Genomic DNA, 27,771 nt, shown 5'->3' on the forward strand with positions numbered 1-27,771 from the left:
GTAGCCAGGCTTTAAAATACATTTTCATACCGTTAGCGCTAGTAACACTAGGCTGGATTTTTCCACGTTCCCTTATTATGTTGTGTTGAAAGTTCACCTTTTAAGTTACATATCCAAGTTTCATGGATGTGCATTTTGAAAATAGATGTCATTTAGAGTTGAAGGAAAACATAAAAAGATGTAATTAAAGAACCTATGATTTGTATTGTCTTTTTTGTATTTTCTAAATGAAATGATGAATTATTTATTTGAAATGAGGACTTATTATTAATCACAGTAGAACACTTGTTATTAGTGATCTAAAGGTTTTTGTTTCACAAGCATTGAAATAAAATAGTAAGTACAGTACCAGTAAATCAATCAATCACTGTTAAAATAGTAAAAAAAAGCAACACTAAGCATCGAGAATGAGTATGCAAATACGACTAATCCCAAGTCATTATCATTAATTTGCTTTTGGTAATCACTGAAAAACCCGTAAACAGGATCTTTACAAATTGTTGATAATTAACTAGGCTTCCCAATTAAGCATTTTCCATGCAAATGACATGAAAAGAAAACTCAGCTGCATATTTAAAATGAACCATTGTCTGAAGGACGTGGAGTAAACAAAGCTTAAAATGATGTTCCTCAGCACCTGCCATGAAACCAAAACATGATCCGTCCGCATTGGTTAGCTTCAAACTTGATTGTTAACACATTACAGATTATGGCAAAGTAATGGTACTTATAGTAGCGGTATATATATATTTATTTCTTATAGATTGTAGTTGTTCCTAATATTTCTATTTCACAAGCCCTGTGTTTACAGCCACTACAGAATGTGTCCAATTACAGTATCTAGGCCAGTCAGTGCCTGTGTGTTTGTCTGCCTCATTTGTTTTTCATTGTAGTGCAAGACTACTTGTTTTAAAATTTGGGATGCTATTACCAGCAAACACATTTACCACAAAAGAGTTTTACTCCAACAAACTGCTGATATCCACAATGACAAAAACAACTGCACATATTCATAGTTTGTGCAACGTTGTCAAAGCATGGCTGGGGCTGGAGGGTGTGTGGGAGAATAATGCCTGTGGTGGATTGGTGGGTGTCAATACTTTTAGGCACCACTATGTAGTCCTTTACTCATGAAAAAAATTATTTAACACAAGCTTAATTGCAAAGGCCAGATTAAAATATGGACAAAAATCTATGGTAATATGATATTCTGCCCAAGCCTAAAAATTGTAAAGTGTTGAGGGATTGAACAGGATTTGTCATAACAAAATAAAAAGAATCTGCTTCAGCATCAGTCAAGGTCACTCAGGCATATTGTAATCCACAAAAAAGCAAAGTTGCACTGTTGCAGATCGATGCATCACCCAGTTCATTAGCTGCTATAATGGCTGTCAATGCAGAGAGTGTGCCTCATGTTAACCAATGGATGCTGACTTTCAAATTTAAAGAAGGAAGTGATGATAAAGTAGCAGGTGGCTGTGAAAACAATGAGTTACTTAGAGGCTGCAAGAAGCCTGGCACCTTTTTCATTGTGAGAAAACAGTGCGTGTGAGACTGAGTGGTGATGGGATACAGGTCGTGCAGGCAGCCTGTCACCCTGGGTGTCAATGATGACTTCAGCTTAAGAGCAGTCCATGTGCTGCTCTTTACCACGATCATTTTCTGTTTCAATTCTTATTTTAAATGACAGCTGCAGTCAGTGCTGGTTCTGAACAGTTCAGATATGGTTGATGTTCTAGTTTTCAGCAGGCAATGCTGGTCCAACTAACAACACTACATCATTTTTCATTGTAAATTGTCAATTGAAACCATCAGTGAAAGTACTTGAGGTGGTCCCAGTTTTTAAAACAAAGAAAAACTTGTTTGAAGTTTTGATAGTAATTGGATACTCAGGCACTCGAGACTTCAGTTCTGTCTTAAGATAATATGTAGATGTAGTGAAGGCTTAAATAAGCAAAGTTACCTACAAACTGCAGGGATTTTATGAGTCAGCTATTAAAACAGTAAATATAAAAACAGTTCCCAAACCAAGCTGTGCGCAGTATAAGAGGGAAGCGTCTGAATGTGCAGGTTACAGGTTGATAATGGAGATGCATATTCAGACAAAGGCATGAGGTGCTGGTATTTGTTTTGCTCTGATGTTCACTTATTTGTTTGAAGCTGTGTGTTTGTGTGTGCTTGCATGCGTGTCGGTGTGTGTGTGTGTCAATGGGTGCGTGCATGCGTGTCTGTGTGTGTGTCAGTGGGTGCATGTGTGCGCATGCGTGCATGTCTGTGTGTGCGTTCTCGTGAGTGTGTGTATGTGAGAGCAAGCCTGTTCAGTCTGGCAGGAGGGGCTGCTTCCTGTGTGTGCACGACTCTGTGTACTTGGGAGTGCTGGATGTGAGTTTATTTTTTTTAATGTTGAATTGGGAGTTTTGACACTAGTGTTGGAGATGTTGTGATTGATGTTCTGCTGTATGTTGTGCTTTAGCTCGATCAGAGCAAACTCTGGGAAATAAACCTTGTTTGCTTTAATCAATCCCCTTTGTCTCAAGTGAATTTACAGACACCTTGGATTAATTACTCTTTAGAAACACATTGCACTCGATAGCCAGTCACAGACACAATCATTTGTTCTTTTTTTGAGCAGAGCTCTAATCAGTTGTATGCAGTTTGCAGCCCTCTGTCTTGCTGGCTGTTGAGTGTTCTGATCCGCTGCCACACTGTTCCTCTTAGTGCTGGTGTTTACAAGGCTCTTGTTTTTATTCATCCCCTCAGTTCTCTTGCCCGTACTATGTAATAGCATATCTTGGCATCTGGGCTTCTTTCCATACCTCTCAGTCAGTCCTGAGCTACTGCTGTCTGATGTTTTTTTTTATAAAAGGCAGCATTCCCAATACTGCAGCTTGTTTCTTTGACCGTTCTGGTCGTTCAGTCACTCAAAATGCTTGCTGATAAAAACACTTGACAGAAGCCAGGTATGGCTTCACATGCACCATTCCATTCTTCCCTGATGGCATTTTAGTGCTATAAGTTCCATTATTGTGCTTAATGCTTTTTTTATTTCCAGGGTCCCTGTAGCTGTCCAGTTAAACTTACTGATGATTCATTGAGTGTAATGACAGGCTTAGGCTTTGAAAGCTTGGTCCTTTACAATGAGTTGATGCTCAGTTATAAAACACTGAAACCAACAAAGCAAATCATGTTTTTGCATTTTTCCTTTTCAATACTTACTTCAGCAGCCTCTGCAGTATGTTCTCCCTTAAACCTTCAGATGAATTTACGCATTAGAAGTCATTTAGCCTTTCAGTACAACCCAAGTCAAATAAAAGTAGAATATTTTAAGAAAGTAGGTCAAGTAGACAAACATTTTTTGTTGAGGCGTTTTATCAGCTTGACTTAATTTCTTTGTAGATGTAACGCAGAATTTACAACTAAATGTTTAAAAACAGGTCTGAAAAACAAATTGAAGGGGGCAATGGGTCAGTGAAATGGTACTTATTTTCGCTTTGTGTCTCGTTCCATCTACTTGTCTTCTGCAGTCACCCCTTTCAAATACAGAGACCTGCCTGACCACTGCAGCTCAAAGATATACCTTTTATTGTGGCTTCTGCAGCTAGTAATGCTAGAAGAGGACATCTTATGCATTGCTTAGAGGCACGTTGGCCTTTTCTCACTGTCTTTTAGTGTTAGAGGTTAGAGGTTTTCAGCTGAGTGGTCTAGTGCCAACATGATTGATTATTAGCTTCTTAAGAAAGACATCCCTGGAAGATCTTTAGTAACATCCTGCTTCAATCAAGATGGATAAGGCAGTACAAATTACTGATTACAGAGCCATACTGGAGACTTCCAACTCAAGCTTCGCTAAAGGAATTAAACGCCTCGCTGGCCGATCGGTTTGAGTCAGTTTATCCTTTTGTATGTGTTTTGTATTTATTTATTTTTTACTTAAGTGAAAAAAAATAAAGGTTTTACATCTGGGAAATCAAGTTGTACATGGCGATTTAACGTCTTGAATCTCCAGATCCCGAGTGTCTTGGCGGTTACCACATGCGCTGGGAGAAAACGTGTATGCTCTGCCTTGTTAATTGGAATATTCATATGAAGTGAACATACAGTAAATGCCATTTTGAAATTCATAAACAAATGTTGTTTAATTTCATTTCAACTAATGGTTACTCAGGTAAGCTGTTTGGTGCTGGTATTTTAACTGACAGAAGCATAGCACAATAACATTACAGATTTTATTTTTTTTGTCCAAAAATAAAGAAATAAAGAAATACATCTGACAGGGTAAAAATATAAGTATTCCAGTCTTCTTCAAGCAGTAAAAGTTATTCAGTCCCCAACTGTCTGTGGCACAGCAGCGGCTAGCTTGCAAAGTGCTGGCAGAAAGCAGCAGCATTGTATTTGATTGTTAATAGGGTCCTTATCTATTTGGAAAGCCTCCCAACTTGGCTGACGCACAGAGTGTTCTGTTTTCTGTGCCACTGACAGAATTAAACCCAGGAGAATAATTGTCACATTTGCTTTATAAACCTGGATATTTTTGTTAGGATTGGAGTTGTATCTTGGATATAGCACCAACTACAACTGCAGTCTAATCCCGGGTTAAAGATATTGAAGATACTTTGAATATCGTCCACTACGGTGACCACCAGTCCCAGACGAGGCTAGTCAATATAAGTCCTCTTCAAAGCCCCATTGAAAATCGTTAAATATGAAACAGCCTGGACTTCAATCAATAGGACTTGGACTTGAAAGTGCATGAGGATGGTGTGGGTTTGCTAAGCACTCTTCTCTGCAAAAGGTTTCTCATGAAAATGCCTATAGTTCCAGAGTTTCATTTCTTATGTAAGGAAAAAATGCTGACATTAAGAGCACTGTCACTGTACCTGTCTTCTCTCTAGCAATAATCACAAAAACTTTAAAAGAATAAAAAAGCATAGAGCAAGCAGAAGGGAAGCAAAACCTAATTGGGCAGCATGAATCTATTTTACGGTGTGGCAACTAAGGCGGAATATTAACTACACCAAGTTAAGCAAAGACATGTCAGGAAGTGCTTTACCATGAGAAAGGGGGTACAGGCTTGGCAGTTACAAGCTTAGTGAAATATTTCTTCACAGCAGGGCATAATTCTCGGATTGAGAATAGCTGGATTTTTAATGTCATTGCAAGAGCTGCAATCTTGAGAGGAGCTCATAGTCAGGATCTGTTTTTGTAAGCTTGTAAATTTGCATGCAAGCTCAGGATTACTATTTTTAGGATTCGGTATAACATGACATGTCAAACAAACCTCAAACCTTAATTGCAGAATTACTGAAACTTCACTGCTGCTGTCTACAGTGTAGGTATTAATGTAGAATTTTTGTCAAGTCAATTTGCCAAGGATGTTTTTATTTTGTTTACTATATGCTACCTTAATTATTTAGTTTGCTGGTTTCCACAGATACCACTTCATATCAGCCAGTACGTTAAAATCTAATTTGGCCTTTTATTGAATTTCTGTAGCACCAGTATGCCAGTGCAACTGACTAAATCTGACACCTGTTATGCAGTTTTTTGTTTGTTTTGTTCCAATCTTAATGTTCTACAACTCGCATGTAATAACGTTTAGGTAGGTAGGGTTCTTTGTTTTTCTTTATATTTTTTAAGTTATAGATGGGTAATTGAGAGTGGTTCACCTGGTAACAGCACAGCCATGTGGTATACAGTCTGAGTCATGCAGTCAGGGGAGTGCAGGTTTCTGTCTTGGCTGTGCAAAGTTGCTAATCTTCAGTGGGAATTTCACAGTGAGCATTGCATTGGTTCTAGCACCCCTCCGGGTTAGGAAGGCAAAATCAACAGGGACTGCTTCTGCTCAGATGGATTGCTGCTCCTTGTCTGAGAATTAATTTCTCTTTCCTCCAGTGCCTTCATCCCATTTTCTCTGCTGGCACTGGCTTGAGTTAATGTCATTTTCAAGTTTGGCTTCAAGCTTTGGCTGAGAGTGGGCAGTGGGGGTTCTGTACTGTAGTTTTGAGTCGTTTCAGAACAGAAGCTTGGCTCAAGCACCCAAAGGCTTTTGATTGTGTTTTTTATCAGATTTCATCAGATTCCATATATATATATATATATTGTCTATAAAATAGAACTGAAGATAAAGAGGCAGTGTGGCTAAATGGTTTTATTTATGACCAGATAGTTTAGACACTGAGCAAGCTGAACAAATTGATGCCTCACAATAAATAACTTGTTTGTTTCTTGGGCATTTCAATACTACTTCAATAATGTCTGAAGTTAATCTCAATTTTACCTTTTAGATTATAATCTGTGATTTGATTTAAAGCTGCAGTCTCCCATAATTGTGTTCAATCGTGTAGTGAAATATGATTCCTGGTTGAGTAGTGTAAGTTATGGGGGTGTTCAAGCAATCATCATTGTTGACGGGGGTTGTGTGTCACTTGAGAAAGTTGAGAAATGCATTCCCCAGGTGATTTAATGAACCACTGTGTGTGAATACAAGTAATATCAAAACGATCAGGATTATGTTTAATGATATACTACTGCGGTACAGACCAGGTAAAGAAATGTGTTTCTTGTAAACACACCTGGGTGGCCTGTAATACTAAGGAGTAGGTTTGCTGTCAAAACAGTCGCAAACCAGTTGCAAACGAATCGGAAGTCATAGGTGAAATGTACTAAACAGGCAAGTGAATTTTTAAGGAATGCTTTGCGCAAGCAGTTTTTCTTTGCAGTTCAATCTCAGATGAGTATGTAGTTATGGGCGTTCCTGCATACATTTTCAAAAAGGGGGTGGAGAGCAGGGTTCTCAGATATTATAATGAGATGTACGGAAACTGCAGACAATTGCGACACTTACAGTTGCATCTGTTTTGCAAAAACTTTTGAAAGCATGTTTTAAACAGTTACAGTTTTTGCTGGCATTTCCCAGTTCGCCTTTTCTCGTGCATTGCCAGTTGTGCTCAATGCATTTTTGAGGCAAACAGCAAAATATCTATTTTTCTCTAAAACCAGGGAGCAATAGATTGTACCACTAACCCTCCAGCTCATTCTGAACATCTGTATAGAAATAGGAAACACACCTATTCTGTTAATGTGCAGGTGGTTTGTAATTGTGCACAATTTACCACTGCTCCCCTGACTAACTTAAATAAAAATGGACAGTATGGATTTGGCTTATAGGCTACTATTGATAATACAGATTTGTGGTATAATGCAAAATGTGTTGCTGTTGTAACTGAGTGTTCCCACTCAGGTGTGAAAAGAGTAGACTAAATGAGTGCTGGCTCTTCCCTTGGATAGAGAAACAGGTTCTTCCCTCGACACGTTGGAGTTCTTTTCTGAAAGAAGCCTCCCGCTCAGGGAAAAGGTTAAGGATTCATAAATGACTGGGAAATGGCAGTATATGCAGGGAGGCGTCAGGGTTGAGCGCAGGGTAAATGGAAGAGGAATGGGCAGTTGGAGCCGGGCTGACAGCCTTTGAAGAACCTTGTTTGCAGACCGGCCCCTGCCATCCATCACACTCTCTGCTGATCACAGGAGATGGCTGTCTGAGCAAGCTCAAATTGACAGGAGCACACCAGGGGCAGGAGGTGACTCTAGAGTTGGTGCCAGTACTTTAGACCTTTTAAAATAAAATAAATAAAAATGTAGCCAATGAGATAAAACAATAAAGAGTAAAAACACAGTGAGTCCAGGGTAACCCAGGTCAGGCAGTTTTCTGTGTTAAATAGTTGTCCTGGTTTTAAATGAGTCATATCCACATCTGTGTTCTATCTACCATTTAATGACTTTCTGGTTTTTAGTTCCCATTTCATTTAAGTGCAATCTTTATTTCCAATGGTCTGCTGTATGCTGTTGCACACCATGGACATATTCTTTGGAAGCAAAGCATACTGAAGATCTGCATATCCAATTATTCCCTAAGAAAGCAAATAAAATAGCTTCTGTTCAGTTCAGGGAGTTGTAAACTGTTTAAATTCTGCCCAGGAAGAAAAGCAGGAAATTATACCAGAAGAAATAACCCCTAGGTATGAAATCACTTTAGCGGTGTCAAAGATTGACAAACAGTGCCCCCGAGTTTGGACAGAATTGCAGGGTTGGTTTCAGCTACCTGTAAAAGTTTACTTATGAATGTGAGAGCAAGGGCTTTTAATTGTGTTCTCCTATCCAGAAAGCCAGCCTTTGTGACCTTCCGGCAGCTTTGTGAGAGAGTCAGCAGGGCTTGGCATGAACACTAGCATGGCACCATTGCATTCACTGAAGTAACCCATTGTGTACACCTTTACAAAGTTTGCCATGGTTCAGGTTTTAGTAAACTATACTACCCTATTTTGGTACTATCCTATTTTGTCACTTTACATTTTTTGTAAGGTGGATGAGTTTACGTCCCTAGACCTGTGGTAACTCATTAAAACGGTGCAAAAATGATATTAATGTCCTTTGATGTTTATAGTGCTAAAAAAATTAATCTATTTAGAAATAAACACCCGAGCAACAAACGTGGATGTGAGTTTTGTGCATCTTGCTGTCAATTAGAGCATATGGTTGGTTTGTTTTCTTGTTCAACAGTATGTGGGAATAGTTGCGTTTACAGTGAATTAAATTGGCTTCCCTTTGCAACAGATGGACGTGCAAATTACCTTAATTTTAAAGTGCTTAACAAGTATGAGTCCTAAATATTTGCCTGACCTGTTGATCTGTTTGGAATGAATGAAGAAGCTCTGGGTATTTACAATGTCAAGGGCTGTCAGGATAAACCCTCTCTCTTTACATTCTGCTCAAGCCATCCATATTTCATGGCAGGCTGCAGAACATCCCTCCCTTTCCTTCCACCACCATCAAAGAAGAATTCCCATTGCAAAGGCACATGGCAGCCTAGAGATTGCAACTCGCACTGGTCTTGAAAGGGTTTAAGGAGATGCTGACCAAATTTTGTCGATCAGCAAACGACGCATCTGTGAGCTTGGGGCAAGGGAGCCTCTTCCGTTAGCCAGTGATTGGACTCAGGCGTCGCTATTTCAATCTCTGTCACCTCCCTTTAGATCAGATGTGCAATACGGGACTACATTGATTTTGTTTACTTCAGTATGGCTGAAAACGCAAATACAAAACCAAACATGAAGTCCAAACAACATTATATAGATCAGTCAGGACACACCGGGGCCCCTCTTTAGAAGATCTAAAAAACGGTGGCATTTAAATGATTAAATAGAGCCCTAGTTGCACATTTGCACTGGCAATAATACACTTAATTTCATTGTTTCTCTTTAGCAGCATATTCTGGGCCAATACATGTCACTGGCTGTAGGTCATGTCAGTCAAATAGAGGAAGCATCTGGTTGGTTATATGCTTGACACAATGACACAATGACTACAGCTTAAAAGAGGTAATTCACACAGTACTATAGTATAGTGGACTGCAATACTAGCTTTCAGCCCAGATACTGAGCTATTATCACCTTTCACAAGGTCAAATAGTAACGAAGCCCCCATTGTTTCAGAGCAGAGACAGCTCCAAAGAGACTAGACCGACCAGACACCTCTCTCAATAAAAACCCTTTGTTCCCATTTCCAAGGCACCGACATAAAACAGCTCTGTGGTAGCGGATCCTGTAGGAAAGTGGAGGTTTACACTGGTATCCAGGATCAATTGCTGCAGGTGTCTCCAAACATGAACTAATTATTTATATATCAGAGTATTATTGAATCAGGATTTGAGCAAATCATGCACTGGCATCAATATTCACAACAGTACAGGTCATTCTGTATTTGAGATGGTCTGTTCTGTAATATACAGAAGCAGTTATTTGAGGACAGTCTTTTCCCTCTAGGCTGCTACAATATCTATTAGCAAGCTGTTTTGTGCAGTGCAATTCAGCCACTTTGCATGGCTTTTTTTCACACATTTCAGCAACAGTTTTTTTTTTTTGTTTTTTTTTTGGGATCTCCAATTATTTTTCCCAACTTGGAATGCCCAATTATTCAACCCGGCTCACCGCTGGAACCCTCGCACTAGCGTGCCATCAGCCATTCATTTTTTTCGCACTGCAAGCCCGCCGTGAAGCCACTACAGAACTACAGTGTCAGAGTAGTCACGCAGTTCTGAGTTGCACACAGATCTGCAGGCACCCAGCCAACCACAGGGGTTGCTGATGTGCGGTGAGCCAAGAGGCTCAAAACAATTATATCCCTAAAGTAGACAAATCTAAATGTAAAACTAAATTGCCAAAATGGTTTAATAGATCAATTAAAAAAAATATTCAGCGAAAAAAGGCACTTTACAGAGCATTAAAAAAGGACCAAAAAGAAAGTACGCAGAAAGAGTACACAGAACTGCAAACGCAAGTCAAAAAGGAAGTTAGAAAGGCCAAGAGAGAAATAGAAATGAACATTGCTAAGGGAGCTAAAACCAATTCCAAAATGTTTTTCCAATATTACAACAGCAAGCGAACATTCAAAGAGGAGGTTAAATGTTTAAGAGATACAAATGGCAAAATCGTAGATGAAGAAAAAAAAATAGCAAATATATTAAATGATTACTTTTCACAAGTTTTTATAAAGGAAGATACGGACAACATGCCCCACATGTCATCCAGTTCCTATCCAGTTTTAAATAACTTTAGCATAACTGAGGCAGAAGTGTTAAAGGGACTAGGAGCTCTTAAAATAAACAAATCCCCTGGGCCGAATGAGATCCTCCCAGTAGTACTCAAAGAAATGAAAGAAGTAATTTACAAACCGCTAACCAAGATCATGCAGCAGTCTCTTGACACAGGGGTGGTACCGACAGACTGGAAAATTGCAAACGTAATACCGATCCACAAAAAGGGAAACAAAACTGAACCAGGTAACTACAGACCAGTAAGCCTGACTTCTATTATATGCAAACTTATGGAAACTATAATAAGATCCAAAATGGAAAATTACCTATATGGTAACAGGGTCCTGGGAGACAGTCAGCATGGTTTTAGGAAAGGGAGATCGTGTCTAACTAACCTGCTTGATTTTTTTTGAGATGCAACATCGATAATGGATAATTGCAAAGCATATGACATGGTTTATTTAGATTTCCAGAAAGCTTTTGACAAAGTCCCGCACAAAAGATTAATTCTCAAACTGAACGCAGTTGGGATTCAAGGAAACACATGTACATGGATTAGGGAGTGGTTAACATGTAGAAAACAGAAAGTACTGATTAGAGGAAAAACCTCAGAATGGAGTGTGGTAACCAGCGGTGTACCACAGGGATCAATATTAGGTCCTCTGCTATTCCTAATCTACATTAATGATTTAGATTCTGGTATAGTAAGCAAACTTGTTAAATTTGCAGACGACACAAAAGTAGGAGGAGTGGCAAACACTGTTGCAGCAGCAAAGGTCATTCAAAATGATCTAGACAAGATTCAGAACTGGGCAGACACATGGCAAATGACATTTAATAGAGAAAAGTGTAAGGTACTGCACGCAGGAAATAAAAATGTACATTATAAATATCATATGGGAGATACTGAAATTGGAGAAGGAATCTATGAAAAAGACCTAGGAGTTTTTGTTGACTCAAACATGTCTTCATCTAGACAATGTGGGGAAGCTATAAAAAAGGCTAACAAGATGCTCGGATACATTGTGAAAAGTGTTGAATTTAAATCAAGGGAAGTAATGTTAAAACTGTACAATGCACTAGTAAGACCTCATCTTGAATATTGTGTGCAGTTCTGGTCACCTCGCTATAAAAAAGATATTGCTGCTCTAGAAAGAGTGCAAAGAAGAGCGACCAGAATTATTCCGGGCTTAAAAGGCATGTCATATGCAGACAGGCTAAAAGAATTGAATTTGTTCAGTCTTGAACAAAGAAGACTACATGGCGACCTAATTCAAGCATTCCAAATTCTAAAAGGTATTGACAGTGTCGACCCAAGGGACTTTTTCAGCCTGAAAAAAGAAACAAGGACCAGGGGTCACAAATGGAGTTTAGAAAAAGGGGCATTCAGAACAGAAAATAGGAGACACTTTTTTACACAGAGAATTGTGAGGGTCTGGAATCAACTCCCCAGTAATGTTGTTGAAGCTGACACCCTGGGATCCTTCAAGAAGCTGCTTGATGAGATTTTGGGATCAATAAGCTACTAACAACCAAACGAGCAAGATGGGCCGAATGGCCTCCTCTCGTTTGTAAACTTTCTTATGTTCTTAAGAATTCCCCAGCCGCCCACTGGGAACTCCCAGCCACAGTCAGCAGTGACATGGATTCGAACTGGCGACCTCCAAGCTATAGGGCGCAGGATCAACAGCAGTTTCTATAACATTTAAACAGGTGAATCCCTACCATCTGGGCCTTTCTTTTCTATTCGGACCAATAATCTAAACAAAGCAGTTTTGTTTTATATAGTAATGTTAAGAAGCGTGTCTATAAATCATCCCTTGAAGACAAAAAAAACATTTAGATCCGCCACTGTTTAGATAATTTACAATGTATTATAACTAGGCTGCTTTGCCATCTTGGGGTTGTATCTTATTATCACTGGAGTCAATTATAAGTAAATATTGACGCTTTAAATGGGGAGGCATGTATGGCGAACTAGGCCAATCAAGCACAGTATGTTTAAAGCCTAAATCCAGGAGCTGACTGAATCTATTCTGGTGCCAATGTATTGTAAAAGAAATGAAATAGCTTTGAATTTCCTTTTCAGTTTTCTTTTAAGTGATCTACTGTAGACTCTCACAGGGTCAGTGATATTGTCTGCTGTTATATGGGTCTATGTATCTGCGATTAATGTAAGGAGCACTGCAGTTTTCTGTGAAGATAACTATATTTAAATTGTATAGATTAAAAGGAATACTGTCTCCTGATGACTTGCAGTGTTTGACATCAATATGTGTACTCTTGCTGGGCTTGTTCTGGGGGTGATGAGGGCACTTTGCTTTACAATCACAGTTGTCTGGATCTGACTGGTTTGACAGCTAAAGTCAAGTTGCTTCCTCTGTGCTTATATATTATATATTATATGCTTATAAATTATATATAATTTTTATGTATTTATTACAGTAGTTTTTTTTTTGTCTCAAGTAACATGGTATTCAACATGAAAAGCATACATATTGCAAAATATGAGCAAGAAATTGTTTTTGTAAAGATTTCAAAAGCGCTAGACAAACTGGACTTATGCAACATTTAATTAATTAAAATATTGTAAAAATTGTATTCCTTTATTTTACTCCAGTTGTATACATTTCTTCAACTGTATGGCCTTGCTAAATACTGCATAAGTAATAAAGACATCACTACAGACATGTCCTTAACCAATTAAGTGCCTTTGTCCTAATTTGAGGACAGACTGCTTTGTAATTTTTTTGGAGCATTTGAATTTTCTCATTAACTGTATTGTTAAGATAACGTACTCTAATTTTGTTAACCGTGGAAGTTAAGTCTAAATCGAATGCATCAACTTACATAAATACAGTTTGTGTTCTGATTTTGTTCAAAGAAAAAATAATCTGGTACTTAATGAGTTAATTATTCCTCATCTACAAACTCAAGTAGCAAAGAAGAAATCAAAGTCCCATAACCCGATTGCCATGCCTGCTGCGAGTACATTGTGACAAGCCAAGTAAGCTATAGCAGAATCAAAGTGACAACGAAACATGAAAAACTAATCAATCTACAACAAAATGAAAAAAAGACTTGCCACATGTTAAGCTCATGAGTTGTTTTTTTTTAAAGCCTTGATTGTTAAATCTTTAACAATGTGCACTGATCTTGACAGCACTCTCTGTTCAAGAGCATAGTTCTTAGAGCATTGGAAGTTGATATATGAGAATGATCGTGGATGAGGCATTCACTTGTGTAGCGTTTGGTTCACAAAGGGAAGGTAAATAAAAAGCTTTCATACATGTATTACAGTACCTAGCTCCCCAGAGGGATGCTGATTAGAAGAATGCTAAATACTGTAGAACAGAAGGGGGTTTCTGCTGTTAATTTGCCTTTTTTATTATGAGTAAGAGATAAGCAGACAATCTAATTAATTAAAATAAATGCCGACTCAAATCTAGCTAGTTAAAAAAGATAAATGCATTAATGAACTATACAATTAAAACCAAACCTGTACCTTAATATGCACCTGCATTACAGCTCGGTCAAGTAATTGTTCATTGGTTCTTATTCCATTAACGAACCTTGCAGTATTTTTAGTTAGATGAGCAAATTAGTTTTTAATTAGTAAATTACATTTTTAAATCTATTAAGTTGCCTGTAGCAAGTCTGGTTTAATCGAGTCTGTTATTCCAACACATTTTGCACTCTGGTAAGGTGGAATATGGTAGTCATTGGTCATAAATCGAAAATGTATTTATGTTAAATTAATGAACAATGAAAAAAAAAAAACTACTTTATTTATTATTGAACTGAATGTGTAATGACATGAAAGTAGTATGATTTTTTTTCTTCCCATTGAAACATATCCTGCAATAAAAGCGTTGACAAATTCCACTAAAAACTAACATCCAGAACGCTGCTGCTAGGAGCTACCAGGTTGCCATGGATACCGTGGGCCCCAGGCCTGGGTAATGGGTGTCAGACTGTCTCATCCATGTAGCCAGGCAGAGCTTTACATTGTGGGGTGGTTATTTGATATCCTGAATGTATGGAAAATCTTACCATACATTTTATTTACAGTATGTTTGTGCCTCAGATTTTTGGTTAAATACCTATTTGATTTAAATGAGGAGCAGCTGCTCTGAATCTTAAGAACATAAGAACATAAGAAAGTTTACAAATGGGAGGAGGCCATTCGGCCCATCTTGCTCGTTTGGTTGTTAGTAGCTTATTGATCCCAGAATCTCATCAAGCAGCTTCTTGAAGGATCCCAGGGTGTCAGCTTCAACAACTTTACTGAGGAGTTGATTCCAGACCCTCGCAATTCTCTGTGTAAAAAAAGTGCCTCCTATTTTCTGTTCTGAATGCCCCTTTGTCTAATCTCCATTTGTGACCCCTGGTCCTTGTTTCTTTTTTCAGGCTGAAAAAATCCCTTGGGTCGACACTGTCAATACCTTTTAGAATTTTGAATGCTTGAATTAGGTCGCCACGTAGTCTTCTTTGTTCAAGACTGAACAAATTCAATTCTTTTAGCCTGTCTGCATATGACATGCCTTTTAAGCCCGGAATAATTCTGGTCGCTCTTCTTTGCACTCTTTCTAGAGCAGCAATATCTTTTTTATAGCGAGGTGACCAGAACTGCACACAATATTCAAGATGAGGTCTTACTAGTGCATTGTACAGTTTTAACATTACTTCCCTTGATTTAAATTCGACACTTTTCACAATGTATCCGAGCATCTTGTTAGCCTTTTTTATAGCTTCCCCACATTGTCTAGATGAAGACATTTCTGAGTCAACAAAAACTCCTAGGTCTTTTTTGAATCTGGCGGTCTATAGCATGCTCCTATTATTATGCCCTTTGAATTTTTGTCCGTTATTCTGACCCATATTGATTCGGCTTTATTTTCTTTGTCCAGGTTTGATTGAATCACAAATATTCATCTGGAGACTCATGATTTGTGTGCTGGTGGCAAAGGTTGTTGAGAAACATGATTTGGTTTAAAACATTTCTTCATGGTAGAAAATATTACTTTAAAAAATATATGTCATGAAATGTGTTTTCCAAGAATAGCTAATATACGCTATACTGTATTTCAAGGTAAGATTGACTACATTTTCCAGCTTTTCTGGCTATAAAGCCAGTGGTGATACAATCAATTACTTAGACAAGGTAACTTATTATATTTCATTAGCACTTTTCCCTCTTTTTTTTAATGCTTCTTTAATTAAATAGGTCTACATTATGAGGCTTCATTTTAAGATGTCTGATAAAGAGGCCAGATTTGTCTTCAGAGCATGTGGAATAAACACTGCATGGGGAATTCAGTTTGAATCCATGTCAAAGTTCATGGATATTCTTAGGGAGTGAATCAGAGTGTTCAGGCAGTGGCTGGATTAGTTCGACAGGGATTAAGAATCTAACAGTGTTAATCTTTTTTTGTTCTCTTTAATGTTCGAGGAATTCCATAATGAAACGCTGCAGATAAAGTGTTCCGAGGATTTACTGCAGATAATAAAACAAAAAATAGTGAAATTAATCACTTTAACTTTTTTGTTGCTTGCCTCCTGACGCTCACTTTTCTCATTTTGAGGAGATTAAGAAGGCTTTAATTGATTTATATTTAAGCTTTTAATCTTTTTCACAAGATAAACAGAAATGGCACTTTATAGAGAGGTCATTAACACCATACAATATTACAGTTGACCTGTGATGTGTTCAGTGTATAGTAGGTTGAATAAAATATGTAGTAATTAAACATCTAGCACAGTAGGGTGCTATAAGTAACCTGTAAACTGTCTGTGCCTTTTCAATTATAACAAATACATATAAATCACTTTTTAATAGCAAATCACCAGTCGGCACCAAATAGATACATATAGAAGGGGTTCTGAGCGCAATATAGTACTGATAAAGTCCATATCACTAGTTGCCTATAGGGTCTTCATTTTTATGGAGTTTATGAACCATACTTAAACTAGGCAGTGAAGAATGTATTCTGCCATTATTATAAGAAATGTTTTGTATTTTACAGTATGCGCTTTACTTTGAAACCCTACTTGATATATGAGAAACGCAGAGTGATCTGTTTTTAAAAGTGCCTTAAACTGTGGAATTAATTACTTTTGTTTTCTCAAAATAAATGAAACGTCACAGATGACAGAACAGAACATTCATCTAGCGGCCTTGGAAATCAGAATATAATTCAAAAGTCTTGTCAACATTTCATTTTTCCGGTTGCCTTTTTTTATATTCAAATAACTGTCTAAAAAGTATGTTTAACCTTGTTAACTATCTATTGTTTGTGAGCCCCTTGGACTGTACATAGTTGCAATAAGGCTAGCTAGAGAGGCTTGGCGGTACACGTGTCAAAACATATTAGCATGTTGATCACATGATCAGTAACACAATTGTTCATTTTTTAAACTAAAATTCCATTAGTAATGAAGCTTTCATGTCCATGGGCACAGTTCCTAGAATTAACTAACGGAATCCGTCTTGTTTGTCATACTTTGAAGCCTTGAAGTTGTGCCCTGCTGTTGCTCAAATTAAGAAGCAGTATTATTTATTTATGTTTTTGTTTTCTTGGGGTTTTTTTAGCAGACACGACCGCTTTCCTACACAGGCAGGTTCTATTACTCTTTGCTGAAGTCGGGCTCAGCCAGCCTCGTTTGTCTTCTTAAAAGGTCACGTTGTCTGCTTCAAGAAATTACTGAGTTTACTCCAAACAAGGGATTGACATCAAAGATGTGGCACTATCGTTTGGTGCAGGCGGCAGGCTGTTTAACCTAAAGGTTCTCTCCCTGATGGCTTCTCTTCAGAGTTATCAGGCGAGCACAAGGCTAGAGGAATCTTTCACCTTGCCAGTCAAAGGTCTGTCTGCTTTTTCATAGCCAGGAATTTGAGTTGGTTATATGAATACCTGTTTACTGTTTAAAGCAATATATACATGTACCGTTTGATTGTTATACACACTGTATGAAGCTGTGGTGATTGAACTGTACTAGAACAGTATTTGTGAAACTTCTGACAAAATCAGACAACATGGTGGTATAGAAGTGGGAGTTTTGTATTCATGGGTTTGAAAGAATAACTGGCAACATATAGCATTCAGAAAGAATCTTCCTAGGTGTCAGTTGCAAATCTTCCATTTTCTCACGATAGTGTTGTTCTAAAGTATGTAAGAATGCAGTTGTAATTGCAAATGAGTAATTACTATGTAATTACACATAGTAATAGATAGCAGGCAGTGTATTATAACACTTTATAACTGTCAAGGGGATCTTATGGAAAATCTTTATCAGATCCCTTAGATGAAATTAAAAATGTAATTTGTTATTTAAAAAAAAAGGTTGTATAAATACATAATACATACAAGTCCACAATATCTTGCCCTCCCGTCCTTCAATATGAAAAATGTCTGTTGCCCATTCAAGAACCAAACCGCATGACATGTAAATGAATTCTGAGCAAGGTTTTAAAGCTCCCTTTGTATTCAGGGCACTTAATTTTCATTTCTCTATTAAGCACTCAAGCCCTACAATTAAACTGCTCAATGTTGTCTCTGGCACAAGACCCAAAGTAAAGGGCTGTTGAGATATTACATTTTCAGCCACAGAGTGAAAGGCAGTAAAGGACCACTTGCTGTAATGCAAACAGTTGTGTATATGCACACTTAGACCATATTGCTTCAAAGAGAACATGAGTGCTCATCCTTGTTTATATGCAATTAAGGGATAGGGAAGTACTGTTTTTTATTTTTTATTTAAGGACAACGTTAGTTTGATGTATTTACATGTTTGAGTGTTATGGTATTATAAGTGTAACAGGGCGTCCATGCACACCACAAACATGCAGCACCTTAACCACTGTGCAGAAGAGCCAGGCTCATTTACAAGTGTGGTGATTGTGCGTTTTACCATATAAATAGGGGTCAGATCTGTAATGGTATGGCATCACACAGAATACCTGTTACAAGACCCTAAAATGCTGGAAAAAATCCGTCTCCCTTTTTAAGTTGTATTTTTCTTTTTGGGCTATATCTGAGTAGGTCCCATTGATATTCCTCTACTGCTGCAGCAGCACGAGGACAGCTGTTGGTTATCCAGCGATGATAAAGCAGTAAAGCAGGTATCAAGGGGCAAATAAGCTTGTATCCATGAAGCTAATAAATCAAGTGCCTAGAAAGTGACGCTTTGGAAGAAAGCAAAAATCAGACACTCAAGAATATTTTAAAGGCGTTTTAAAACATTCTCACCTATTTTAAATTTTAATAACATTCAAGTTAAAAATAGGTGGATGGAATGCCAGAAAACAAGCATTTGATGGTTTTTTTTTTAAAGCTGCAATTGTTAGCATTTAGTGACAGGTGTGTTTCAGAGTTTCTTGAAGTGACTTGTAGTAGAATGCGTGGAGAATGACGGAAGTCCAGCATGACATAACCTGTGCATCTTTTATATATAAAAACATGAAACCTAAGAAATTATAGTATTTTGTACTAGGTAAGATTTAATTGATTTGATTTGTTAGTTATGTACACCATCAAGAACCCTAGTTCTGACGTTAGTTCTGATTCTCAGCTGTTGCTGGTCAAGTAACCCAGCAGTCCTGTAGTACCCAACTTTTTTGAACTCTATAGGCTTGAATAGGGACGTTCTTCTCGGCTCAGAAACCTTATCTGTTTTTCTCTCTCTGTCTCTCTCTTTTTCTCTCTCTTTCTCTCTTCTCTCTCCCTTTCATGTGCGCAGAGAGGACAGAGGAGTATCTAAGAATGAGATTCAGTTATGCCAGATGGAGATAAGAGGACAGTTTATACTTTCTTTTCCTGCTTTTGTTATTTTTAACTAGAGCCAGCCTTCTTCATCCCAGCTTTGGCACATGCAATTCAGATAAGCTTGCCTATCTCTAATTGCATACAGAGCCTGGAGAACCTTATGCGTTTCCTAGGCAACTGAGACGCCAGGCGGTACACCAGGGTAGTGTTGAACCCCAATCTCTCTCATTTATTTTACATCATGAGAATATTTTCGATGGCTCCTGCATAACCGTTATGAACAAAAATGGAAAAAGCACTGCAAAGAGCAGAAGAAATTAGGTAAAGATGCACAGACTTAGCAGCAGGCATTATCTTTACTGTCAGTGAAGCATCATTTCTATTCATATTTAAACATCCGACAACTTTTTAAAATGTATTTTATCATGTTGCCTATAATAAAAGATTCAGTAACAGAACGTTTATCATCATATTCATAGCTTTACTAAATGCAATCGGTTTATTTAAATGTAGTCTGAACTGAATACTGCATTTTGCAAAATACATTTTGTAATGGTTTTGCTGTAATAATTAGTGTCCTGTGCCAAAAATAAATATTTTGCCAAGGATTGGCGGATATGCATGGGGTACTCCTGGGTACCGTGTTCAGTCTCATATATAGCTTTGTACTGAAGCTACTATACATTACCTGTTCTGTAGATTCACTAGTACTTAGGGAACACTATTCTGATTCTGGTTTCTGTTTTACATTTCTGATAGGATTTTTGTATTGTATTGTATTACTAACTCAGTCTAGAGCAGAGGTAGCCAAATGTAATTGTGGCAATAATTAATAAATAAATAAACCTTTAGAAGTACAATTCATAGATTGAATGTGTCTGGTACTTATAGGGTAACTGTTTTTATATTGCATACAGAATAACATGTGGTGCTATTTTAAACACTCTTCTCGTGGCAGAAGCAGAACCTCATATCAAGGGATTAGAGTTTTCTGTGGAGGCCCAGGAGTCTCCTGTGACCACATTTTCTCCATCAGTAAGTCTGGCTTATTGTTGGTCATTTACTTCCATAAAAGGCTTGTGTTGCAATGGAAAAACAAAAGACAAACTGGGAGACAGATTGATTTAACAAGCTGCTGATTGAGATGCCAGACTATAAAAGCAGGAGCCATGGCCTTGTCTCTGCGTGGATAAAGACGACTTGAGAATCGCAGCAGGGTGTGGGGTAACTGCTTGGCTCTGTCACGTGGCTCAGTCCTAAGCAGCTTTGTTCTGGGCTCACCACTTAACATAAATTATTCCACCTTGGCAGCTTTGTGAGAGACCCCCTCCTTGTTCGTCTTACCCAGGGGTTCTGGACTTTCTTTTCTGAAGCTGTCTCCGCAAACTCAGTGAATATCTATCAAGTGCCTTCAACCACCCATCCTCTCAGCTCCAGCTGACAACTGTGACTGAAAAAAAAGGACAGGGCGAGAAAAAAAAACAAACTACACGTTGATTCAGGGGAGAGCTGCTGAAGTGTAAAACAATACAAAACAAAAAAAGTGTAAAAAGCTTTGAAAGCCTTTGAGAAAACCAGGACGAAAGTTTGATTAAAAAAAAAAACAAAAAAAGAAAAAAGGTGGGAAATGAATATTATATATTATATTATCTTGTTTTAATTGTTTTGTTTTTTTTAATCAAATTTTATTTTTCAGGTCAAGGGATTTGAAACTTATTCTAATGAGAACACCACCCTTGTCCAGACCTAGCTCATGATTTGCCTGATGCCTCTGTGTCCCTCTCCTTTCCTTACTGCTGACGAGACTTCAGATTGCTGAATTTATAGTTATTTGTTATATTACTTAATCTGAAGGTAGTTGTACAGGATATATCCACTGAGAAGCAATGCACCATCATTGATGATGATGGTCCTCCTCAGTGACCAGAGTGAGTGGAATGGTTTGGAGATGTTGTTGTTATTCTTGTTCATAACTTTCTTCTCCCATTGCTTAGAGCAGGAGCCTGGATTTTGTTCCAACTGTACCCCAAATTAATTAATTGGACCAATTAAGCTTCTAATAAGCACTGGTTGGACACCCCTGGCTTAGAGAGTTGAACTTTTAAAGAAAAGTTTATTGGTGTTCAATTTCTGTGCACATGAAATATGTGTGTTTAGCAGAGCGTAAGCTGGATTCAAACCAGTGACCACACACATGGCAAGTGAGCATCTTAACCACCACCCAAAACAGCCTGTGAGGCAGACATGGTAACGATTAAAAAATAGCTAAGGAACAGTACCAATATAAAATATCATAGATGGTGTTGCTGCAGGGGCGGCGGTTCAATTTAGCTCAATTTGTGATTTGTATTTTAAATCGGTTGCCGCAGAGTTGGTGGGAGTAGAAAGCCCTGCTGCCTGCAGTGAGTCAGGGGAGTGCGGTTTCTTGCAGCTCTTGGATGAGCGCTGCATTGACCTGGAAGAAAATCAGCTGGGTACGGCTTACCTCTTCAGCGACTCCTAATGGTCAGACTTGCTCCCAGGTTTATTTTCCTTCCCTCACACTGTATGAAATAATGTATAAAACACATTTTCTTGTGTGCAGCAGAATGCTGAAGGATACCCCTTTGATTTAAACAGCTCAATATTAGTGTACAACAAACATTGATTTACTGTCATCACCAGAGGACCCCCCTGGAGACTTGAAATGCGGAGACTTTTTAAAGAACATTTTATGTACCTTATGCTCTCTTGGCCGTCTCAAAAAGCTAAAGGGTTTCATCACAAAGGCTCACTAGGATCTAGCTTGTCAACACCTGTGGTGGCTGTGATAATGTGAGAGCAGCACACAAATGTTATACTTTCAAATGGATTCCATCAGCTGTAACAAGAAGAAAAATCTTTGCACGTGCAGTGAGTCCCCAGTCCATACTTGTATACCATCTCTTTATTATGCACTGCACAGCAACAATCTTCCTTTGGGACAAATTACCAATGCTCATGTCATTTAAGAGAATAATTGTTCTGTGTTTTTAAAATACCAGGTTAAGAACAAAGACATGACTAATTTGTCAATGGTATGCTTTCTATATGCCCAATTTCTTTTTAGTAACTGTTTTAAGTTTGCTGTCACGGTATGTGTAATCCTGGTTATCGCACAAAAAGACACGTGCTGTATTAATATTCATGTCCTGCGTGGTTTTTGGAGAGTTGTGTTTCTTTCACGGAATAACACAGAACATTAATGCACTTGTACAATAAAAGTTTGGGAACAAGAAAAGACCATTAAAGACTGGTTGCCTGTTATCACACCATTTTCCACTACTAAGTGTACCCAGTGTTGTAGATCATACTACTTCACCTGGTCGGCTATTCTGTGCATTTATAACTCTCCTTCCTACTTTCTGTTATAAACAGCTTCCACGTATGCCCTCCTGGTCTTCTCTCTGTGATCAGTTTGAAGTCTTGGGTTAACTTTATTGAAACCATTTATGATTTTAAAGACTTCAATCAATTCCCCTCTTTCCCTTCTCTTTTTCTAGTCTGAATAGATTTAATTATTTTAACCTGTCCTCATAGCTGATGTCCTTAAGTCCAGTGATCAGCCTCGTTGCCCTTCTCTGTGCCTTCTCCAGTGCAATGATGTCTTGTTTGTAGTGAGGTGACCAAAACTGTACACAGTATTCTAGGTGGGGTCTAACTAGGGCATTGTATTATCTTAGCATAACCTCTCCAGACTTGTATTTCACACTTTCTGCTCTGTTTGCCTTTTTAATTGCCTCACCACATTACATGAGATTATTTTAATGATGACTCCACTATAAACCGAAGATCCTTTTCAAAGTCCTTGTCCCCTACTTCCACTGTAGCTAGCATATGCTTTTTTTTTTTACTAACTAAATGATGATGTCACTTTTACAGCTCCATGATTTATTGCTTTGGTGTTTTAAAAACAATGCTGTGTGAAAGCTGAAATGTACCAGTGCCTGTCTTCATTTATTGATTTTGTCACTCTACTCGGCCGCTTCATACAATAGTTAAACACATTCTTCATTTCCCTGCCTGTGTTTCTCTTCCCTGTTTTAAAAACTGCGGTCCCCAGGAAATGGTTACAGATCAATGGAGAGTGGTTCACCTGAAGCAATTGGTATTCTTCCAGAACAGTTTCACACTGAGGCAAGAAGGTGACTGTTTTGATTTGGTTTCTCTACTTTAAGCTGATAAGAAGATTCGAAACAAAACCATGTCTTGAAGGTTTCTACCCTACCCTTTATTTTAAGGGGCCTGTTTTTTCTCTTTTGATGATTATAAATCAAGGAATTAGTTATGTCATCTTTTACATAGAACATATTATGCAATTCTAAATTAAAAACAAACAAAAAAACATCTTTTTTCATAATAATCTAGTTTTGATACAAAAGTACAACCTGAACCTTTGTGTACCCTGTTGGTGTTACAGTATATTTGCTGTCCTTTTTATTGTACAAGCAGGAATAATGCTGACTGATATGCCCCTGTAAGCTGATCAAGGGCTATCTGAAGTAAAACACTGATGGATATCTACCCAGCTATATTCATAAAATGAATTGCTGAAATTGAACTCCTTTTTCTATCTTCCCTGATTGCTAATATGCCGGCTGACCTGCACTGCGGGTTTCAGGATCGTAAATAATCATTTAATTAGGGTAGAGGTTGCTTAAGAATGAATTATGTTGTATCTACATGCTGATGAATTGGAGGGAAGTCGCCTCTTAGGTTGATTGGCAGGATTAGATTTACTTTAAGCAAAGAGATTTTTACTAAAAAGATGTTAACCATCCGAGTTTATTGGAAAATAAACACTATAATGTAATGACTCTTGTGGTTATTTCTTGCCCCCATATCTTAATAGTTCAGTCCCCAAGGGACATTTTGTAACGTAGTTTTAGCATGTTTTGGTTGATAAACATAGATGATTAAATATAAATAAAACATTAAATCGATTTAAAAAAAAAATGAACCTACCAGATGACATTGCATAGGAGGTTGCTTTAGTATGGGCAGGCATAAGCTACGGACAACAAACACAATTACATTTTATCGATGGCAATTTGAATGCATAGAGATACTGTGACAGTCAACATGGTTTTAGGAAAGGGAGCTCGTGTCTAATTAACTTGCTTGATTTTTTTGAGTATGCAACATCGATAATGGATAATTGCAAAGCATATGACATGGTTTATTTAGATTTCCAGAAAGCTTTTGACAAAGTCCCGCACAAAAGATTAATTCTCAAACTGAACGCAGTTGGGATTCAAGGAAACACATGTACGTGGATTAGGGAGTGGTTAACATGTAGAAAACAGAAAGTACTGATTAGAGGAAAAACCTGGAGGGTAACCAGTGGTGTACCACAGGGATCAGTATTAGGTCCTCTGCTATTCCTAATCTACATTAATGATTTAGATTCTGGTATAGTAAGCAAACTTGTTAAATTTGCAGACGACACAAAAGTAGGAGGAGTGGCAAACACTGTTGTAGCAGCAAAGGTCATTCAAAATGATCTAGACAAGATTCAGAACTGGGCAGACACATGGCAAATTACATTTAATAGAGAAAAGTGTAAGGTACTGCACGCAGGAAATAAAAATGTACATTATAAATATCATATGGGAGATACTGAAATTGGAGAAGGAATCTATGAAAAAGACCTAGGAGTTTTTGTTGACTCAGAAATGTCTTCATCTAGACAATGTGGGGAAGCTATAAAAAAGGCTAACAAGATGCTCAGATACATTGTGAAAAGTGTTGAATTTAAATCAAGGGAAGTAATGTTAAAACTGTACAATGCACTAGTAAGACCTCATCTTGAATATTGTGTGCAGTTCTGGTCACCTCGCTATAAAAAAGATATTGCTGCTCTAGAAAGAGTGCAAAGAAGAGCGACCAGAATTATTCCGGGCTTAAAAGGCATGTCATATGCAGACAGGCTAAAATAATTGAATCTGTTCAGTCTTGAACAAAGACGACTACGTGGCGTCCTAATTCAAGCATTCCAAATTCTAAAAGGTATTGACAGTGTCGACCCAAGGGACTTTTTCAGCCTGAAAAAAGAAACAAGGACCAGGGGTCACAAATGAAGATTAGACAAAGGGGCATTCAGAACAGAAAATAGGAGGCACTTTTTTACACAGAGAATTGTGAGGGTCTGGAATCAACTCCCCAGTAATGTTGTTGAAGCTGACACCCTGGGATCCTTCAAGAAGCTGCTTGATGAGATTCTGGGATCAATAAGCTACTAACAACCAAACGAGCAAGATGGGCTGAATGGCCTCCTCTTGTTTGTAAACTTTCTTATGTTCTTATGAGATCCTGAGGCCCATTGTCGTGCCATTCATCCGCCGCCATCACCTCATGTTTCAGCATGATAATGCACGTCCCCATGTCGCAAGGATCTGTACACAATTCCTGGAAGCTGAAAATGTCCCAGTTCTTCCATGGCCTCCATACTCACCAGACGTCACCCATTGAGCATGTTTGGGATGCTCTGGATCGACGTGTACGACAGCGTGTTCCAGTTCCCGCCAATATCCAGCAACTTCGCACAGCCATTGAAGAGGAGTGGGACAACATTCCACAGGCCACAATCAACAGCCTTATCAACTCTATACAAAGGAGATGTGTCGCGCTGCATGAGGCAAATGGTGGTCACACCAGATACTGACTGGTTTTCTGATCCACGGCCCTACCTTTTTTTAAGGTATCTGTGACCAACAGGTGCATAGAAGCTGTAGCGTTAAGAGGTCTTGGTTCAAGACCAAACTCATGGCAGTGCTGAATGCATCTCCTGTACTGCACATTTGGTTTCCGTTTGAACTCCTCTCAGGGGGTGTCGATGTTAAATTCCCGTCCGGCTTCAGACAAAACATGAGTGTAGGATTGCACTGACCTTTCTCTCCTGAGCTGACACAAAAATATGACCACCTCGCTCTGCATTCCAGCTGGCTCCACTCAGATACCCCCCTTAGCTAGGGTGAGGTGGTGCTGTCGACCCAGGCAGGGAGAAGGCAATGTTTGGAATCCTGAAACCAACCACACCTTCAACTCAGTAACAATCTGAAAAAAAATTAGTATAGTTTAAGATTAGGAGAACCTTTCACAGCTTGAGCGTCAACTTTCTTTGAACTTTGTTTGTTTTACACACTGCCAGTTCTCTGTAATGTGTATCAATCTGTTGAATGGAGTCTGCCCCTTGATTACTATAGAAAATTGAAACTGTAAGCAGCTAGCTCCCTACACTATTAAACAAACCAGACTTAGGCTGGAGTTATTTATCTGGCTAATTATATCTGGTATACACTTCTGGGCTGTGTTTTGATAGGATTAGTTACAATTTCTTAGCCTGCAGTCTCCAAAGGATACTTTTGCATAGTGTCATTTTAAGCATCTTCTGCACACAGCTCTCATAGTGGTGTTATCTGATACAAGTATGCAAAAAAAAAAAAAAAAAAAATGTTTATTGAGATCAGTACTCTTGGTTTTGAAGAATGATGGCCAGCGTGTGGTTTGTAAATTGTAACTTTTAATTCGACGCTTGCCAAGAAAGCATGCTAAGTATTGTAAACTCCTTTATAAAAGTTTCACATTCAATTTAGACAGTGATCTTACAGTACTCCCATGCTTTTCCCATGGTTATGCTAAATATTGTTCAAAGTTCACCGTGGTTTACCGTGTTTTTAATATGCTTTACCATAACTTTACCAAAACTGTTTATAATGCTTGCCTGCTGTATGCTTTACTGTGCTTTCACTTTACTTTACTTTCACTCTGCACCATTGATGCATAGTACTAGGAGGCAGGATTTCCTGTGAAAGTGGGTTATTGCAGTCTTTTTCTTATTTGCAAAATCTCATATAGTGTTTGTGTGCCGATCAGTAACATATGCACTGTGTGTGTTTTGTTATTTCACGACAGAGTGAAGTTAAGGAAGGGGCTGAGTTTCCTCGGCGCGAGATCCAGCAGCCCCAGCCTCTGGGCTATCAGACAGGAATCGGTGAACGATGGGAGGCACTCTGTCGTCACCATCCTCTGTCAGAGGAAAGGGGCCACTTCGGGAAACAGGTACAGTCATGGATTAAAAACTCAATTTGACAAACTGGGGATTACATTCACACATACAGTATGTAGACGAGAAGTATACCGTATTAAAAGGTGTTCAATGTACTCTTGTTTTAACAATTGGATTTACTGTTGCTGCATCTACTGCGTTTTCTTACATCGAACCTTTTTTGAGGCCAAACTTTTTGCAAAATCAGGCCCTACTGAATCTTTTCAGTAATGCCTTTATCGGCAGTGAAACGGTTGTCTGCCACGCTGCAGTCCAGTTTGGACTGAATCAGTTACATGTTTGAAAGTGACCTGGGAGGAATCATTACTTTTCATGCTTATCTATTTTTCGCT

General features: G+C 38.3%; 1 protein-coding gene across 1 annotated transcript in view; it reads left to right on the forward strand.

Annotated features, from left to right (window-relative positions):
• Positions 1-27,771, forward strand: part of LOC121300355 (transmembrane protein 132C-like) — a 113,693-nt gene that overhangs the window by 35,055 nt on the left and 50,867 nt on the right. The window contains exon 3 of the mRNA XM_041228916.1: positions 27,286-27,432. Within this exon, the coding sequence (XP_041084850.1) occupies positions 27,286-27,432 (147 nt within the window). The remainder of the gene's footprint in view (positions 1-27,285; positions 27,433-27,771) is intronic.

Source organism: Polyodon spathula, chromosome 25, assembly GCF_017654505.1.
Source record: "Polyodon spathula isolate WHYD16114869_AA chromosome 25, ASM1765450v1, whole genome shotgun sequence".
Taxonomy (NCBI): Eukaryota; Metazoa; Chordata; class Actinopteri; order Acipenseriformes; family Polyodontidae; genus Polyodon; species Polyodon spathula.